The 15982-nt window shown below is 46.9% G+C and overlaps 1 protein-coding gene and 1 long non-coding RNA gene across 3 annotated transcripts in view; one reads left to right on the top strand and one right to left on the bottom strand.

The window, feature by feature from the left end:
* Positions 1-392: 392 nt before the first annotated feature.
* Positions 393-5940, bottom strand: LOC310685440. Of its 2 annotated transcripts, XR_014515259.1 has the most exons (3): positions 5868-5940; positions 1226-3202; positions 393-869 (listed from the first exon to the last, which is right to left on the bottom strand). It is a non-coding gene; the product is annotated as an uncharacterized lncRNA (long non-coding RNA). The 2 variants fall into 2 exon arrangements; XR_014515260.1 differs by lacking the exon at positions 5868-5940 and having other exon boundaries at positions 1226-3391.
* The window catches only part of MAML3 (mastermind like transcriptional coactivator 3), a 271009-nt gene continuing 259985 nt past the window's right edge, over positions 4959-15982 (top strand). Inside the window, exon 1 of the mRNA XM_083457103.1 lies at positions 4959-7682. Coding sequence (XP_083313229.1) covers positions 7209-7682 — 474 coding nt within the window. The 5' untranslated portion in view covers positions 4959-7208. The remainder of the gene's footprint in view (positions 7683-15982) is intronic.

The raw sequence follows: 15982 nt of genomic DNA, 5'->3' as shown, positions 1-15982 counted from the left end.
AGGTGTTTGCAACAACTTTGCTTTAGAAGACTTTCTGTATAGGTAGGTATTTCATATACATGCATGCATATTCTGTAACCAATAGCATTTATATGTGCAGTAGCTAGTTTCTTACACTGTAAACCTCTCTCTCTCTCTCTTTTTTGTATGTCCCAGTGTGTCAAAGAAACAGAAGACAGACAGCTGGATTTAGGACGTAGGGTGGGCAACAGTGTGTCAGGAATGTGTCATCTCTTTTCCCAACCCAGTATTCAGGCAGACTTTCCAGGAGGGAGAAGTGATGTATTGAGGGTGGGGTGAGATGACTAAGGAAGGGAAGAGCTGAAGACTGCCCCCCGCCCCGATATTTCATGGTCTCTCAACTAATTTATCAATAAAATGCTGATATGCTATTCCATTTGTTTTCAGCTTTACTTTCCACTCATCTCAGCATTTACAATTATTGATACATTTTCTTAATTTGGCCCCTCCACCAATAAAGGTGCTGCCACAGGTAAGCCACTAACCTTGTCCATGGGTTATCTGCTGAAGACGGTCCTGACAATGGCTCTGTGAAAATGCCGGAGGTGACTCAGTCAGGAGGCCATATAAATTCCTTGGACTTCATGTGACCAGGGTCTTCATCAAAAAGAGGAGTCATCCTGGCTCTGGCCTGAGAATCCCGTTCTATGCATGCTGATCACTCAGCATGGAGCTAACAGCCAAGTGAGTAGGTATCTGATTGTAGCCTTAAATCTCTGTAGGCTGTAGTTGTTGCTGTTGCTTGAAGGACTCCACTGATTGCCATCTATGGTGGTTATTTCCATGTTACACCACCACTAGAGATGCCATGCTTTAGCTGTTTGTTATTGCTGCATGCCATGCTGTTACTCGGGACGCGGGTGGCGCTGTGGTTTAAAGCCTCAGCGCCTAGGACTTGCCGATCGAAAGGTCGGCGGTTCGAATACCCGTGGCAGGGTACGCTCCCGTCGCTCGGTCCCAGCACCTGCCAACCTAGCAGTTCGAGAGCACCTCCGGGTGCAAGTAGATAAATAGGGACCGCTTACCAGCGGGAAGGTAAACGGCATTCCGTGTGCTGCGCTGGCTCACCAGATGCAGCTTGTCACGCTGGCCACGTGACCCGGAAGTGTCTGCGGACAGCACTGGCTCCCGGCCTCTAGAGTGAGATGAGCGCACAACCCTAGAGTCTGTCAAGACTGGCCCGTACGGGCAGGGGTACCTTTACTTTTTATGCTGTTACTCAGTGTTTCCTTTGGAATAGGATACATGGAGACTGTAGTGTCTTTGTGATATACAGTTTATTTGCATAGATATACAACCTGAGGCTATGATGGAGGGGTTCACAGCATCAACACGCCAAAAGCATTCTGCTTCTCCCAAAACCATAATCTTGGATTCTAGCAGAAATCAGGCATAGCTCTGACACTCTACATTCCTGGTCAGCTGCCTTGCTTCCAGCTTCTAGCTCACATCATTCAACTCTCCACTCTGGCCTTCATCTTTCTAACTACCAGTGAGTTGAGGGAGGGGGCCCTACCCATTTACCACCTGGCACAGATCCACTTCCTTTAATTACCTAGGCTATCACCTCACCAGGAATTCACACCTTTATATTTTAACTTCCTGGATCCAGGGATTAGAAGAGTCTCAGCATACAGCCTACTTCCCCCACCCCCCACAAACTCACAACAATATCTTAATTGCTGCTGACCTTGGTTTTTCACTAGTTGTAGTGTGAACCAGTGACACTTCTCAAACATGTGACATGGCTAGATAGTGTCACAATTCAGCTGCGGAACAGCACAAATTCATCTAAGGTTTCTCCATTCCTGCTTTAAGTTGTGGTGCCACATCTCAGAAATCCACTCATTAAATGGCTTATTTCAGACTTATTTTACTATTCATGTCCCACCTTTTCCCCCAGGGCAGGACCCAAGGTGGCTCACACGCTAAAAAAGAGAGCTTTAAAACAAAACAAAACCACCGATCAGTTGTATATATTAATAAAAAGCAATTAAATAAGTTGTTATATCAAAACAGTGCTGAACCAAAACAACTTAAAACCATTCAAAAGCACCAGAGGAGGAAAAGATATGTGGCAGCCACCATGAGAAGACCTGCTGGTGGCCAGCTAGTGGCTAAAGACCTGCCAGAGAAAGGAAAGGAAAGAGTATGGGTGAGTCTCACATCTCCATTCCTCCCAATAACATTGTATAGATGTTACTGCATTATATACAGACATTAGGCTGCATTGCAACCACACATACTGAAACAAAATGAATAACCCAGAATCTTATGTTGCTTCTGACCTGCAGTACTAACCAGAAATAGAAAAACACACACAAATTACCAACATTACATATTTGCACTGGAGTTACGCTTATTCGAATGCATAAAACGAATAATTTCTTGCCTCAAACCCCTTTCCTTCCAATGGTATTTCTTTCTTTCTTTGAATTATGGAAATAAATAATGTCCTATTACACACCAGGAGCAAATTGCTGCAACACCCTGAGTAAAGCGAATGTATTCTTTTCGTCGCCGCATGTTACAACAACCACTGTTGCATTGTCAGGCTTTGTGACAGTCAGTGTGTAATCAATATTAATTTCTGCAGATTTTCCCCCACAAACTAGCTAGTCAGCTCTAGGGGGCACTGCGATTGAAGTGCACAAAATACTTGTCAAAGGCTAAGTGAAACCTATTCACACCTGGTCTCTGGCCTACTTAACTGTAATTTTGCTAAAAGTCTTATTAAATTAATGTCATCATCCAATTAGCTGTGCAATAAAAACATTCACAGTGGGCCTTAACTTGACTCCTGAAATCCTTTGTGTCCTAAAATCAATAGGATTACAGAGGAAGGGTTAGGGTTAGGGAGTACCCACATAAATCTTTTCAGGAACACCTTGGATCATAAACAGTTTGGGCAGGGCCCTGTCTTCAAAATACTCCTAAAAGTCTGACAACAGTGGCTGCACCAGCTCATAAGCAGCAGACAATGAAAGGCAAACCACAAAGGGGCAAAATCTTGAATGTGAAATGGCGTAGAGGATTTATAAAGGGTCTTCTAGATAACATTACCAGCTTACTTGCCTTTATAGTTTGCCACTTGTTGTTTATTGCTTTCATATAGTTGTTACACACCACCAGCACTCTGGACAGCAAATATGTGGTGTTGCTATCTGGTTCTGTCGAAGACCTGCAAGGCAGAGGTTCATTTTAAATATTGTATCTTGTTTCAGAATTGACACACAGGAATTGCTGTTCTCGGGAAGTGAATGAAATATAGCTACTCTGCTGATTCCTTAACCTAAGGAAAGAAATCCTATATACTAATAGCAAACTCATTCTCCAAGTGTGGGTCCTTATATAGCCAAAAAGACACCACCAATGTCAGAGGCCCCCTCCAATGGGCAGAGGCCAGAGTCTGTCCACTGATTCTGAACCCACTCCAGCAGGATGGATTGGGGTTAGGTTTGTGACATAATACAGGAAAGTAGTCGCTGCTGGCTGGGGTAAATCACAACAGTCTTTAGTCTCTCTTTAAGAATGATTCTGTATTTTGAAGTGCAGTTTCTGTGGGAAATAATATGGAGGAAAATTAATACTTTTAAACTAATGTTGCCATTGCTAAAGAAGGTCAAGTCTTTTCCAAGCATGAGACAGGGGTTTCAAAGCTCGTGTTTTGTCTGTCTGCAATTCTAGACAAAATGACTAAAACCGATTCAATAATTGGATAATATGATAACAAAATAATATTCACTTTCAGCTACATTCTGGATTTGGGGCTTTTGTTCTTCAACACTAAATGAATCTATGTTGTTCATTTTAAAATGGTTTGGAGCATTGTTTTAGCCATTCAGTTGAAAATGGAAGAGACTTTCCTTTCGCATTTATTTCCTCTCTGTCTTCCAAGGAGCTGAGGATGTCATACATGTTTTGCCCCATTTAATCCTCACAACAACCAAGAGAGACATTTGCAGGGATTTGCACCTAGGTTTCCCTAGGCCTAGTTTGATCCTCTAGCCACCATGCCACATGGAATCCACTAAGTATTCTCTCACCCAGCACACTCAGATCAATATTTTAAGTCTTGCTCCATACCATACCCCCCCAACAATTAATATGAGGCAGGGCCTTTTCAGTGGTGGCTCACTTCTAGCCTAGGGAGGCCTGTTTGACTTACATCACTGTCTAGTTTTTACTGTCTGTTGAAAACAAGTGTGTTTAGAAGGACCCAACCCTATAGTTGGAATGCACTCCCTAGGCTGTGTTTTTGCATGTGGTTTTCAGTTTTAATTGCATTTCCTAATGTGCATGCATACACATGCAAATAATTATTGTTAGCAGCCTAATATTATTTTTTTAAAGAAAGGTGGGATATAGATATTATAATTAATCAATACGATTTGGATTATTAGGCAACAGAAAAAGTATATTTGTACATCTTACTCTGGTGTAGTCCAACTAACATACAGTTTTTGATTGCCACAGGGTTCAGCAGATGGTGTGCTGGACCAAAGCATGTCTACTCATAAGTAAGTGCCACAGAGCTCCGTAAGAATCATTCCCTAGTGCCTGTTTAAGATGACAGCCTTAAGGCACCTGAAACCCTCCCCTGGATTGCAACTACTGTTGAGTGCAATGTTATCATGTTGCATTTTAATGTGACTACCTATGAGATGGGCTAAATAGCCAACTTCCTCAGTTATTTTCATCATGGCAATTCTCAGCAGCTCTGCATGGAAATACCCACTATTCTCTTGGAAAAAATGTTGAGCCTCACATTGTTTTCTTGTTAAAAATAGAAAGTTCTGGCCTGTTTTTGGATGCTGCCCATCAGCCCTTATTTGAATCATTCTCTTTTTGAATTAAGTAACCAATACGAGTGGAAAAGGTGAATGACATATTTTGTGTTTTGCCTCCTAAAGAGCTGTCAGTTCCTAGTAAATAAAGCGAACAATGCACCTGTTTTTCTTAACTACTTTTAATCAGCGGTCCAACCAGTGAACAGTCAAACACCAGCCAACTTCATGCACTGTGTTTGTTACGGTACCTATAGTCGTTCTTGAGAGATTAGGGAGCACTTTAATTCCCTCTTCGCTCTGATTTAGATTGTAGGTTCCCTTGCATAATGGATGGATCTCACTCTTGCTGTCTCCCTTTTAAAGGCAGTAAAGTACCTTGGGCTTGTCACTCTACGGCTGTGTCCACACTATTCATTTAACACACACCTCCCCTTGCAAAGAACCACGGGAACTATAGTTTGTTAAGGGTGCTGGGAATTGTAGCACTGCGATAGGTGAACTTAACCTACCTCCAAAAGTGTTCTGTGGCCGGAAATGGGGGGTGTGTGTGTTTGTGTGTACACAAACAGTATATGGTATGCCTATCGATGTAACAATAATAGCAAGTTCGTGTAACTCAGTAGAAGATACTGTATCTGTCACCTACATTCTATCCAGGGCTGGGATTGTTTTAAATTCAACTTGTAAATAAGTTGAGTCGGAAACAAATTAATGAGATTTACTCTCCAGTGAGTGAGTCAAGGACTGTGCTTCTACCGCATCCCGCCCCCCCCCAAAAAAAAACACCCCTCGGATATTTGAATTGAGGGTAACGGGAGGCGTATCAGGGTTAATTTTAACACCAGCCTCTTTTCTTCCCCTTGACTTTTCCACGTGGTAAACGTCAGGCAAGGAGAGTTAGGAGGCTTCCGTTCCCTTGCTGTGGTCATCATCATGCACAGGTTCTATACCATGCAATATGTAACAATTTAGGCCAGCATGATACAGAGCTTCAGCTCGCGCCGAAAAAGGAAACCGGACACACAGGGCAGGCGTATTACACACACACACACGCACCACGCGACCAGGTCAAAAGTTGACTGCCTGCCTCTCCAGCTTCCCCCTCGGATCGCTCTCGCTCGGTCCTGGCAGTCCCTGATTTTCCGCCCAAGGTAACAAGCAGCGTGGCTAGGAGCCGGAGGGGGAATTAGGCGGGGAATCGCCGTGTCCGTTCCTGCTGGCGAAAGGTCCGGGCCGGATTTTGCACCTTGTCCCCGGGTCTGCCTCACGGCCTGGAGGAGCTGGAGCGGCGGCTGCTGCTGCTGCTCTGTTTATTGAGCGCTCTTGTCCTGGTATCACTCCGCTGGCATGGAGGAGGAGGAGGAGGTGGAGGAGGACAGCACTTGATCATTGTGATGGTGGCAGGAGGAGAAGCAGCAAGCAGAGCAGAGCAGAGCAGTCTGCGTGTGTAGCAGCTCGGCGTACGTTCTGCAAATACTTCAGCGAGCTACTTTTGCAGATCGCCCCGGATTGTTCACGTGTTGACTTCCCCCCAGCTGGAGGATTTGCTTTTGCTGTGTTTTTTTTTTTTTTCCCTTTTCCCTTTTAGGTTCCTGTTGAAAAATACAACTGAGCAGCCAAAGTACTTTTGAGAACACGGTGCGGCATAAACACCCAAACTTTTTTTTTTCTTTCCCCCTACTCCCCGGGAGAGAGAAAACACAATTAAGCGGCGCTGCCTGCCGCCCGGTGGCGCGGGGTGCGATGTTGGGGTGCCTGTGTGCGCGTTGTCTGCCCGGTGTGTATGTCCGTAGGTGTCTTGTGCGAGTGTGTGTTGTGTGTGTGTAGAAGTGTGGAGCGTGGAGAGAGATTCCTGCCTGTTTTGCACGCATGTGGGTGCGTGTCTCTCTCTTCCTCCGTTTTCATACATGGGGGAGACCAAGGAGGTTTTCGGTCTGGGATTTGTTTTGGAAATGATGGATTATTTCAAAGGTGGACTGATCTGATCTTCCTTCCCTGGAGTTTGCCACCGAACAAGCTACCGATCAGTTTGTTGGGATTCCTCCTGTGTTTGTTGATTGTGTCTGGCGATAACCTCGCAGCACCGCCTCCTGGGTCTCGGCTTTTAACATTTTCTTTAGGCAATTTCTTTCTTTTTTGTGGGGGGCGGGGGGAAGCTTTCTTCCTGCCGGAGAGGATCGACAAGGAAGGGAGAGAAGCTTTTAAATTTTTTGGGGGGTATTTTGTTTTAAACCAAACAACCCCAAAACATTTCGCTGGGGATCTGCTGCCTCCCTCCCCCATGGTCCGTTAAAGAGTATCTTCCCCCGGAGGACCCCCGCGTTTGTGCCTGGCGTGTGGCGCCCGCTTCTCAAAGGGGGGAAAAGTTCTTCCAAAATAGTGTGCGCGGAGAAGAGGATGGGGGATTTTGCAACCCCCGCCGCTGCCGCGAACGGCGGCAGCCTTTGCCTCAACAATAACCTGAGCAGCAGCCTCGGCGGGGCCGGGATCGGCGTGAACAACGCTCCCCACGGCCCTCCTCCCGGTAACAGCGCTACTCATAGCGGCGGCGGCGGCGGCACTAACGGGAGCAGCGGCGTTCCCAAGCACAGCACCGTGGTGGAGAGGCTGAGGCAGCGCATCGAGGGCTGCAGGAGGCACCACGTCAACTGCGAGAACAGGTACCAGCAAGCCCAGGCCGAGCAGCTGGAGCTGGAGCGAAGGGACACGGTGAGCCTCTACCAGAGGACCCTGGAGCAAAGGGCCAAGAAATCGGGGGCCGGAGGCGGCGGCGGCGGCAGCAAGCAGCAGCAGCAGCAGCACCCGAGCAGCAAGCAGCAACAAGATGCCGAGTGTGCCACGGCCGAGCAGAGGAACCACACGCTGATCATGGTAAGGGGGCGGGCGAGAGGGGGCTGGAGGGCGGCTGCGGAGCACTTGTGGGCTGGCGCTTTCTCATTTGGAGTTCTCCCTTCTCGCCGGAGCGGATGTAGGAGGTTGGGGAGGAGGGTGGGGGAAGAGAGAGAAAGAGCGAGAGAAAGCGAGGGATGCTTGGCTGAAGCCAGGGAATGGGCGGAGAGAGGAAACTTTGGTCCTATAACTAATATGGGAATCCAGGAAGCAAAATGGACTATTTGAAGAGGAGTTGTCGAAGCCTCTGCATTGGTGGGGGTGGCTAAGCCGCGCGCACACGCTCCCTCGCTCTCTGTCTCTCTCTCTCTCGCTTGCCACTTGGATCGATCACTCAGGTAATGATTCTTCACCTGCCGGCGTCACACACTCTCACCCCCCCCCCACTTCCCCCAGTCGCTCACAGGTATCATTGCATCGATCACGGCGCAAAACAATGAAACAAATGAATTGTGCATTTGGCTGTTTCACGTGCCATTGGAAGAGCGGCGTAAAAACGTACACAGGAGAACCGACGCGCTTGGAGGGTCCCCCTTGTTGTGTAGGCAGTTGTCGAGTAGCGCCGGGAAGACCAGGGGGGAAGCACGTGCGTGTGCCTGCGCGTGTATATCTCTCCGGCCAGCGTGGGTGCGTGTCTGCAAGGATGCTCGCTGCCTCTTTAAATCCAGCGGAGGGGGAGCTTTGTGGGCTGGCTTTGCGGAGCGGGAGTGACAGCCCTCGGGAGGAAAAGTTGGGCAGGTTCCTCCTCGGCTGGCGGCGGCGCGTGAGTGTGCGCGGCGTGCAGCGGGCCAATCAAGTCTCTCCAAACTCGCCCCAGCCACTCAGCGGCCGCCTGGGCTGCATTTCTTTCTTGCCTTTTTTTTCTTCCTTTCCTTTTCGTAATTCTAAAGTTTCCTTGGCCTTTTAAGAGGCTTAGAAGAGAACAGCAAAGGGGCGGGAGCTAGCCTGCCGGTGGCGTAAGAACTACTAGTAGGAAGTGGCGTTTCACACTCACCCAGATGGTTAAAAGAAATTAAACAAGAACTCGCCGGGTCACAGATCTTGTCTTAAAACAAAATAGTCAGTACGTGTCCCTATTAAAAGCGCCCCTCCCCTTGAAAATCGTCCGGGAAGAATCGTCTGCTGTGAGCTGCTCTGATCAAATCGATTAGGAAATCCCTTTCCCACACCCATTCTACCTTCCCGACTACCCTCCGACAGCTTTAGTGAAGGGAGCAGAGAAGCGGTCAGGGTTTTTTTGTTTTGTTTTAACAGATCTGTTGTCAGTCCCTGCTTCCAGCGTGCCTGGTTTCCAGTAGGTGTAGCCGAGTAAAGCTAATCGAGTTTATGGAGAGCTGTGAAATATTCTGCCTTTGGTGGCGCAGTGATTGTGTCGATGGGAGCTGCTTGCCGAAATCCAGGCAGATGGTCTCAGGGGCAGCTGGAGGGCAGGGCGAGGGCATTCCTATTTTATTATTATTTTACTTGGGCTGCTGTCGCTCTTTCGGATTTGTTTGCTTATTGCGTTGCAGCTGCTCTTCTAAACCAGGGTTGCGGCTCTAAGGCTTTTCTACTGCGCCCTAGTCAATCAATTACTAAAATACGGTGTTCTTTTTAAATATGTATACAGTATGCATATTAAAAGGAAGCTCCCTCTTAATCCCCAGCCTCAAACAGGAACGATTTTACGCAGGTGTGTTCAAAAATAAGTCCAACTGCCCTCAGTGGGACTTACTCCCAGGTAAACGCGTTAAGGATTGAAGCACACGGACTGAGTTGTGACTCCCCCCTTTAAAAAAAGTGATTGCCTACTTTCGAGTAAACATGAACAAGGTCGCGCGGCGAATGTTCGCCCAAGTAAGACGTGGAGCTTAGATTTAGGCAACCGCTCGCAAGGTTCAGGTTTTAATAAAGGTCTGCTGCTCTAGCTGAGCTGGAGAGAAGCGGCTGCAAGGTCCCTTTGCCTTCCTGCTGCCCTTATGGCCGCCCTAAGCTAGGAGCGAGCCGGAACCTCCCCGCCGCCCAGCTTTTCGGCAAGCCACCCCACCAGCTGGCGTCTGCCTGACAAAGCCGCCCTCCCCTCCCCTCCCCCGGCTGGAAGTTGGGTGGGAGGCCTGGAGGGCGCGGACTGACGGCGGGGTCAGCCGCAGTGGCAGCCCAGGAGGAGCTGGGGCGAGTGGTGCGGCGCAGGAGGCGGAGGCTGGCGGGGCGGAGGGAGAGAAAGGAACGGGCGCGGACTTTGCGGGAGACAGCCGCCGCCGCTGCCGGCTCCTCCCCTGTCGAGAGAAGGGCCATTTATTGATGTGGGACTCTTCTTCCCCACCCCCGGCGTCCGTGTGTGTGTGCGCGCGCCTCCTCAGTTCACCGGGGCCGCCTCGGCCCCTCCCACCGGCGCGCGAAAGGCCGGCTCAGCCGCGACCCGCAGGCGGAGTCCGCTACACCTTCTCCTCCCTCCCCCCCCCCCCCGCCTGCCGCGGCGCTTTGTCTGCTCTATCGAGCGCTCAGCCGTGGGGGGCGGGGAAGAGCTTAAACGCAGCCCAAAGTGCGCCCTCCTGAAAGCGAACGCTGCTGCGCGGCGTGCCGCCTTCCTCCTCAGGCGTGGAGAAACCACCACTCCCCCCCTCCCTCCCTCCAAGGGTGGAGGGGGGTTGGAGAAGGAAGCTGCTGCTGCCGCCGCCGCCTCCCTGCTTTTCCAGGGAAAAGGCAGCCGGCGAGGGAACGCCCCTTGTTGGAGACAGCGGGGCATTTCTCCAGTGCAGCCGGGAGGAGGAGGGGGGGGGGTTTGAGATAGGCAGATAAAGCGCTCAGCCTCGCCACACAGGAATAACCGCCCCCCCCCTCACGCTGCCGCCGCCGCCGCCGCCTTCCTCCCGCCCGACCTGGAGCGCGAGCCGGTCTGTGGACGCGCACACACACAGGGAGAAAGCCGAGAGACAGACGAGTCAGAGCAAAGCACAAAGGGAGGCACCTGACTCGCAAACAGGAAGCCGACGAGGCGCTGTTCGGCTGCCCGTCTGCTTGGCCCTTCCCGGCCCTCTAATAGGATTTGGGTTCAGTCCTCAAGCTGTTTCACGCTCTTTGCTCCCTAATGGAGCTTGCGCTTGCGACACAGTGGCGCACTCGGGAGGACTTGGGCAGGGAGTTCATGCAAGCAAACAAACAAAAGCCTTCTTCGCGTTCCAACCCCCCCCCCCTTGAGCTGCGGTACTGACTCACTAGTGAAACAATAGTTTCCTTCTCTGTCTCTAGCTTGCAGATGGGATTTGGGAAAGGCTTGTAGTTGGAGAATCTCTTTGCCATGGGTAGAAGAGGGTGGTTTGTTTTTTGATGTGCTGGACAGGTCTAGATTTTCCCCCTGGAATGGCTCCTTTCCCTCCAGTAATAACAATAAAGTGGATGTTGTAACATCTGTTTTGATAAGAAACCACTGATTTCCCTCAATATGACTTGTATTAACACCCTAATAATTCGATCATATTCTTCACTTGACAGTTAATAAACCTTGCTTTGCTTTTGGGGTCCAAAATACCTTTTTAAAAAAAGTTTTGGATTTGTTGCAGTTACAGGTAAGTAGCAAAATCCAGGAAATATTAGCTTATAGCACATCCTTTTAAAATAATAATTAATAATGTCTTATTTAAATCTGCAGTCCTATACATACACACTTGGAAGTAGTATCTATTGGACTCATTGGGTCTTGTGTTTGAATATACATGGATAGGATTGCAGTGAGTATCTTTGAAACTCTCTCGGTTAAAATTACTTGTAGTATGAAATCCAGAGCTAGGGATATTTGAATTCGGCTTCCAGTATCATTGGAGCATACCAGATCAGTGTGTGCTTTGCTGTTTAAAAAATTAGAATGCAATGTTATTAACAGCCATTTTAAATAAGGGAGAGAGTTTCATCAACAATGTGCTTATAGAGAAAGGGTTTCACCAGCAATATAGTTACGATTTGTAGAAAGATTAAGAGCGAATTGTGGTTTTTCAACAGCATGTAAGGGAGCTCCCTAAAGAAGAGAAGGAAGTTGCCAGGATAGGTGTGAAGCTTTTTGCGGTGTCTTTGAATCCAGTTTGTGAGACTTCATAATGAGAACTGTGTCCTCCTTCCAATCAGTGAAACATGATCTGTGATGAATACAGACCTTCCCAATTGTTGTACTGACTGACAAGTGCTGGGGAAAATGTGAGGTGCTGGTGGTGCTCTGTCTTCAGAGAACACTGCAGCCCCACGTGTCTGATTCCTCTCTTTTCCTAACCCTCAATAGAGAGAACAATAAGTTGCCTTTACTGAGCTGTATTTTGTTTGTTTGTTTAATCTGTGGAGGCCTAAACTGTCCTTCTACACTTCGTGTTTCTCAATGTATCCTGTACTCCATAATGTGTGCTTTACTGAACAGCTGATCATCTTTTTATAAATATAGTGGTACCTTGGGTTAAGTACTTAATTTGTTCTGGAGGTCTGTTCTTAACCTGAAACTGTTCTTAACCTGAAGCACCACTTTAGCTTAATAGGGACTCCTGCTGCCGCTGCGCAGCTGCTGCGCCATTTCTGTTCTCATCCTGAAGCAAAGTTCTTAACCCGAGGTACTATTTCTGGGTTAGCGGAGTCTGTAACCTGAAGCGTATGTAACCTGAAGCATATGTAACCGTAGGTACCACTGTAGATGTTTTCCTCAAAGGCATGCACCTCAAACTTAAAAGTTGATGATCTCTCATAGAAAGTCAGTACAGCCTCATTTCCACACCCAGGGACCTGCATGCTCCATGCATGCTCAGTGCATCTTGGCAAGCCTAATCTTCTAAATTAAGGATGGGAATCTGTGCCTTGGTCTAACTAGATGTACCTAAGGCTTCCAACAGCCCAAAGGAGTCTAAGCATATGGTGATGGATTTGCTTTTCCTGGGGGCAGCTGCATTTATTGTTATTTAATATTTATTCATTAAATTTGTCAGGGCAACCCAAAGTGACGTGCAACTGTGAGTCATTCCATACTTTCCTTCAATTTACAAGATCTCCACCAGGAATGGTGATTTGGAGAGGGGGGTGGGAAACTTTCTCAAGCTTCCAGGGGGAAGCTGATTTCTCACCTTTCCGCTTAGTTTGTGCTCACACCCACCTTTAGCAGCATGAAGAACACATTTTTCAACGTATATGTTCCACTAACAGTCAAACAGTTTAATTTCAGAATAAACATCATCAGATGTTTGTCATTTTCTGTTGTCATATTTACTGTGCATTGCATCCCTTTGACACATCTTGTTTGTAAGGTGGAGACAGAAATAATGCATAGGATTGAACTGGAAGTCACTTGACAGCAGAAACTGCATATCTACTTGGAAGTAAATTCCTATGTGTTCAAAGGGGCTAGCTCTCAAGTCCTTGTGTGTGAGCTTTTGTCTGAATTGAAGCGAGGCCAATGGTCCATCTTATTAAAGACCCCTCCCAAAAATAACCACAGGTAAAAATTCAAAATACCATTATAGAATAGCCTTCCCCAGAGAAATTTATAACCATTTAATCCCAGTTCTGTGAGGTTTGGGTATGAGCACTTGATAGGGGATGTATCATTTTGCTAAATCTTTGATTTGTTTATTAATAATAACATCACCAAACATTTTCTTCATTTGGCTATAGCAGCAAATAATGAAGTTAGGAAACACAATAAGAATTGTACAATAAAAACATGCATTTTTTTATTAAGTATTATCCATTTTCCAGCCTAGTCATTGTGAAAGCCAGTTTTAATTTCTCTGTTACATAACTAGAAGTGTTTTAATACTGCGCTAGTTAGTTTTGTTTAAAAGTTATTGATGGAAAACTTGCAATTCCTCCAAAATGTTCCTTTGCTCATCATCAGACTAGTTCCAAGAAACATTTACTCATTCCCATTCTTAGCTAATCTGCTTTCTCACTTCCTACTGTGTTGAGTGTATAATTTTTAACTTGCTGAATGCATCTTAGATATTTGGCAAATGTGCTTCAGTATTAGAAACCATCTTAAAAATTATTTAATGTTGTTAAGCCATGCCCATGTGATGGCCTATTACAGTTCTGCTCTTCTGTACTGGTTTGTAACTTGTCAAATTCTAAAAGACTTTTCCTGTAACTGTATCCTTGACATCTTATACTGACAGCCTCATCATATGCCTGCTTACTCAGAAGTAACTCCCGCTGAGAGTCAAGGGGGATGTGGTTATCCGTGAGTTCCGCCTCACATCTGGTGTATATATGTAGAAACATGGGGTGGGTGCAGATTTAACTGCAAAGGCTTGCAAGGGACTCCCTCTTTCTGTCTGTCTTACTTTTCCACAGCTGGGCCATGGTATGACCTTTCAGTACCAGAAATAAGCCCAGCTAGGTGAAAGCAAAGTGTTCTGGGAGGGAGTCTGTAGGAGTTAAGCCCCAAATAGGGGGGAACCTCTGCACTACTCCTCATTTGTTGCCAAAATTGAACATCACTGTTTAGTTACATTAGTACAGCAAATATGAATTTGAACTAATGGGTCAGGCAGATGAACTCTGTGGCCCTCAGGATCCCTTCCAACTCTGCAGTTTATGATTCTGTACTCTTGCATCTAGTTTGATCCTGAGTTTTGTGGCTCTTCCTTTCAGGTCACTGTGCATAGGGCTGTTGCCTTTGAACCAGATGCAATACATATTTACTCAGAAGTAACCAGTTGGGCTTCTTTCTGGCTAATTGTGCAGAAGATTGTAGCCTTTGGTGCTAAGGTATCCTTTGGTGGTGTTTCTGCTTGATAGTGAGAAGCAGTGTGCTGAAGCAACACTCTTGGATTCCTGATTTGTTTTATAAGAGGCTAGAATTATGGTAGCTATGGAGTCTTCATTGGAAGTACTTACAGCAGCATTTATGCTTCCGAAAGAAGGTAGGTTTTTGCCTGCAGCCAGGAAGATCACAGCATGGAATATGCAGAGAAAAGGAGGATGGGATGAAGGAAAAACTAGACACAAGGATGAGGCTAAAGTCATTGTAAAAGGCAACTGGGGGCCAACGTAGAGGCAGAGAAGGGCGATGTGTTGAGAAGAGAGATTATTTTAGCAGGAATATTCTGAGTTGACTGAAGAGGTGAGAGAGAACAGGAAGGAAGGCCAGAGTGGCAGTGGTCCAAGGAAAAAATAACTAGGGCATGAACAGTTTAGCAGAAGATGCAGATTTGGCCAATTTTGATGAAAAATCAGTGGTTGGAGTTGGCAGTAAAAACAGAGAGGGGAATGAAGAGCCAGCAGTGGGCCTAGTTAGTTTTATGCTTAGAAGGCAAAAGAGAGAGACTTAGCTATATCTAATCAACAGGAGGCTTGGGTGTCTGCAGAAATAATTCGTGGGGACGGGCAGAGAGATCCATGACTTTTAAGTACAGGTATTTGACTTACCTCTCCACACTCCACACACTATTACATGGTGCTGAAGAGCAGCAACAAGAAACAATAGTGATTTACTATAGTGTATGGGATTATATATTTCTGAACTAAGTTCTAACAAATTGCTCTATTTGTCCACTGAACAATAACAGAGTAAGGCACCAGAAAGACATAGAGCTATAATTTGTCCATTGAACAACAATACTTTAAGACTCTGAAAAACAAATTAAAAACCCCTAAGGCTGAATTTTTCACCTTTTACACAGAATCTCCCTTGGCTGTGGTGAGTGCCAGATATAAGATCTGAAAGTAGCCAGGCTGTTGCTGCTGCTGCTGCTGCTGCTGCTAATTCCTGTCCACACGTAACATAAAGAAAAATATACTGCAAAGCGGATCGCCAGTGAAACAAAAATGGAAGACTCTGAGGCTCTTGGCCAAAGCAGTCAATAACTGCTTCTATAAATTTCTCCTTGGGATGGGTCCTCAGCATTGCTCTCTGGATGTTCAACAAACAAGCCAGACAATTGCTTTTCATGCATTGTTGAATTTAGCCATGCCTGTGCAAAGTGCTGAAGGATTGTTCAGTTCAGCATGTTGTAACTGGGAGGGAAAGTGCTGTCAGGAGAGCCATTTTAATAGCAGGGAACCGTCTGGTGTGGTCCAGCAGTTCAGCAAGGTTCTCGGTAAAGTAATAAGTAAATCCAGGTAGGAAATGTAGATAGACCGCCAATAGTTCTCTTCTGTGGATTGGTTGGGATGATTGGCATGGTTTTGACTGTGAGTCCTGGAAGACCTGTGCCCTGCCTTTTAGGCCTTTTTCCAGCTGGCCTGGGAGGGTGGGGGCCAGACTGACTCCAGCTACAACAGCTGAGACTGCTGAACAGAATCTTGAACTGGGGTATTGTTTAGGGGGGGCTGTT

Source organism: Podarcis tiliguerta (genome assembly GCF_965153285.1).
Source record: "Podarcis tiliguerta genome assembly, chromosome: 9".
NCBI lineage: Eukaryota > Metazoa > Chordata > Lepidosauria > Squamata > Lacertidae > Podarcis > Podarcis tiliguerta.
Note: the sequence above shows the minus strand (reverse complement) of the source record. Positions and strands in the feature narration are given on the sequence as shown.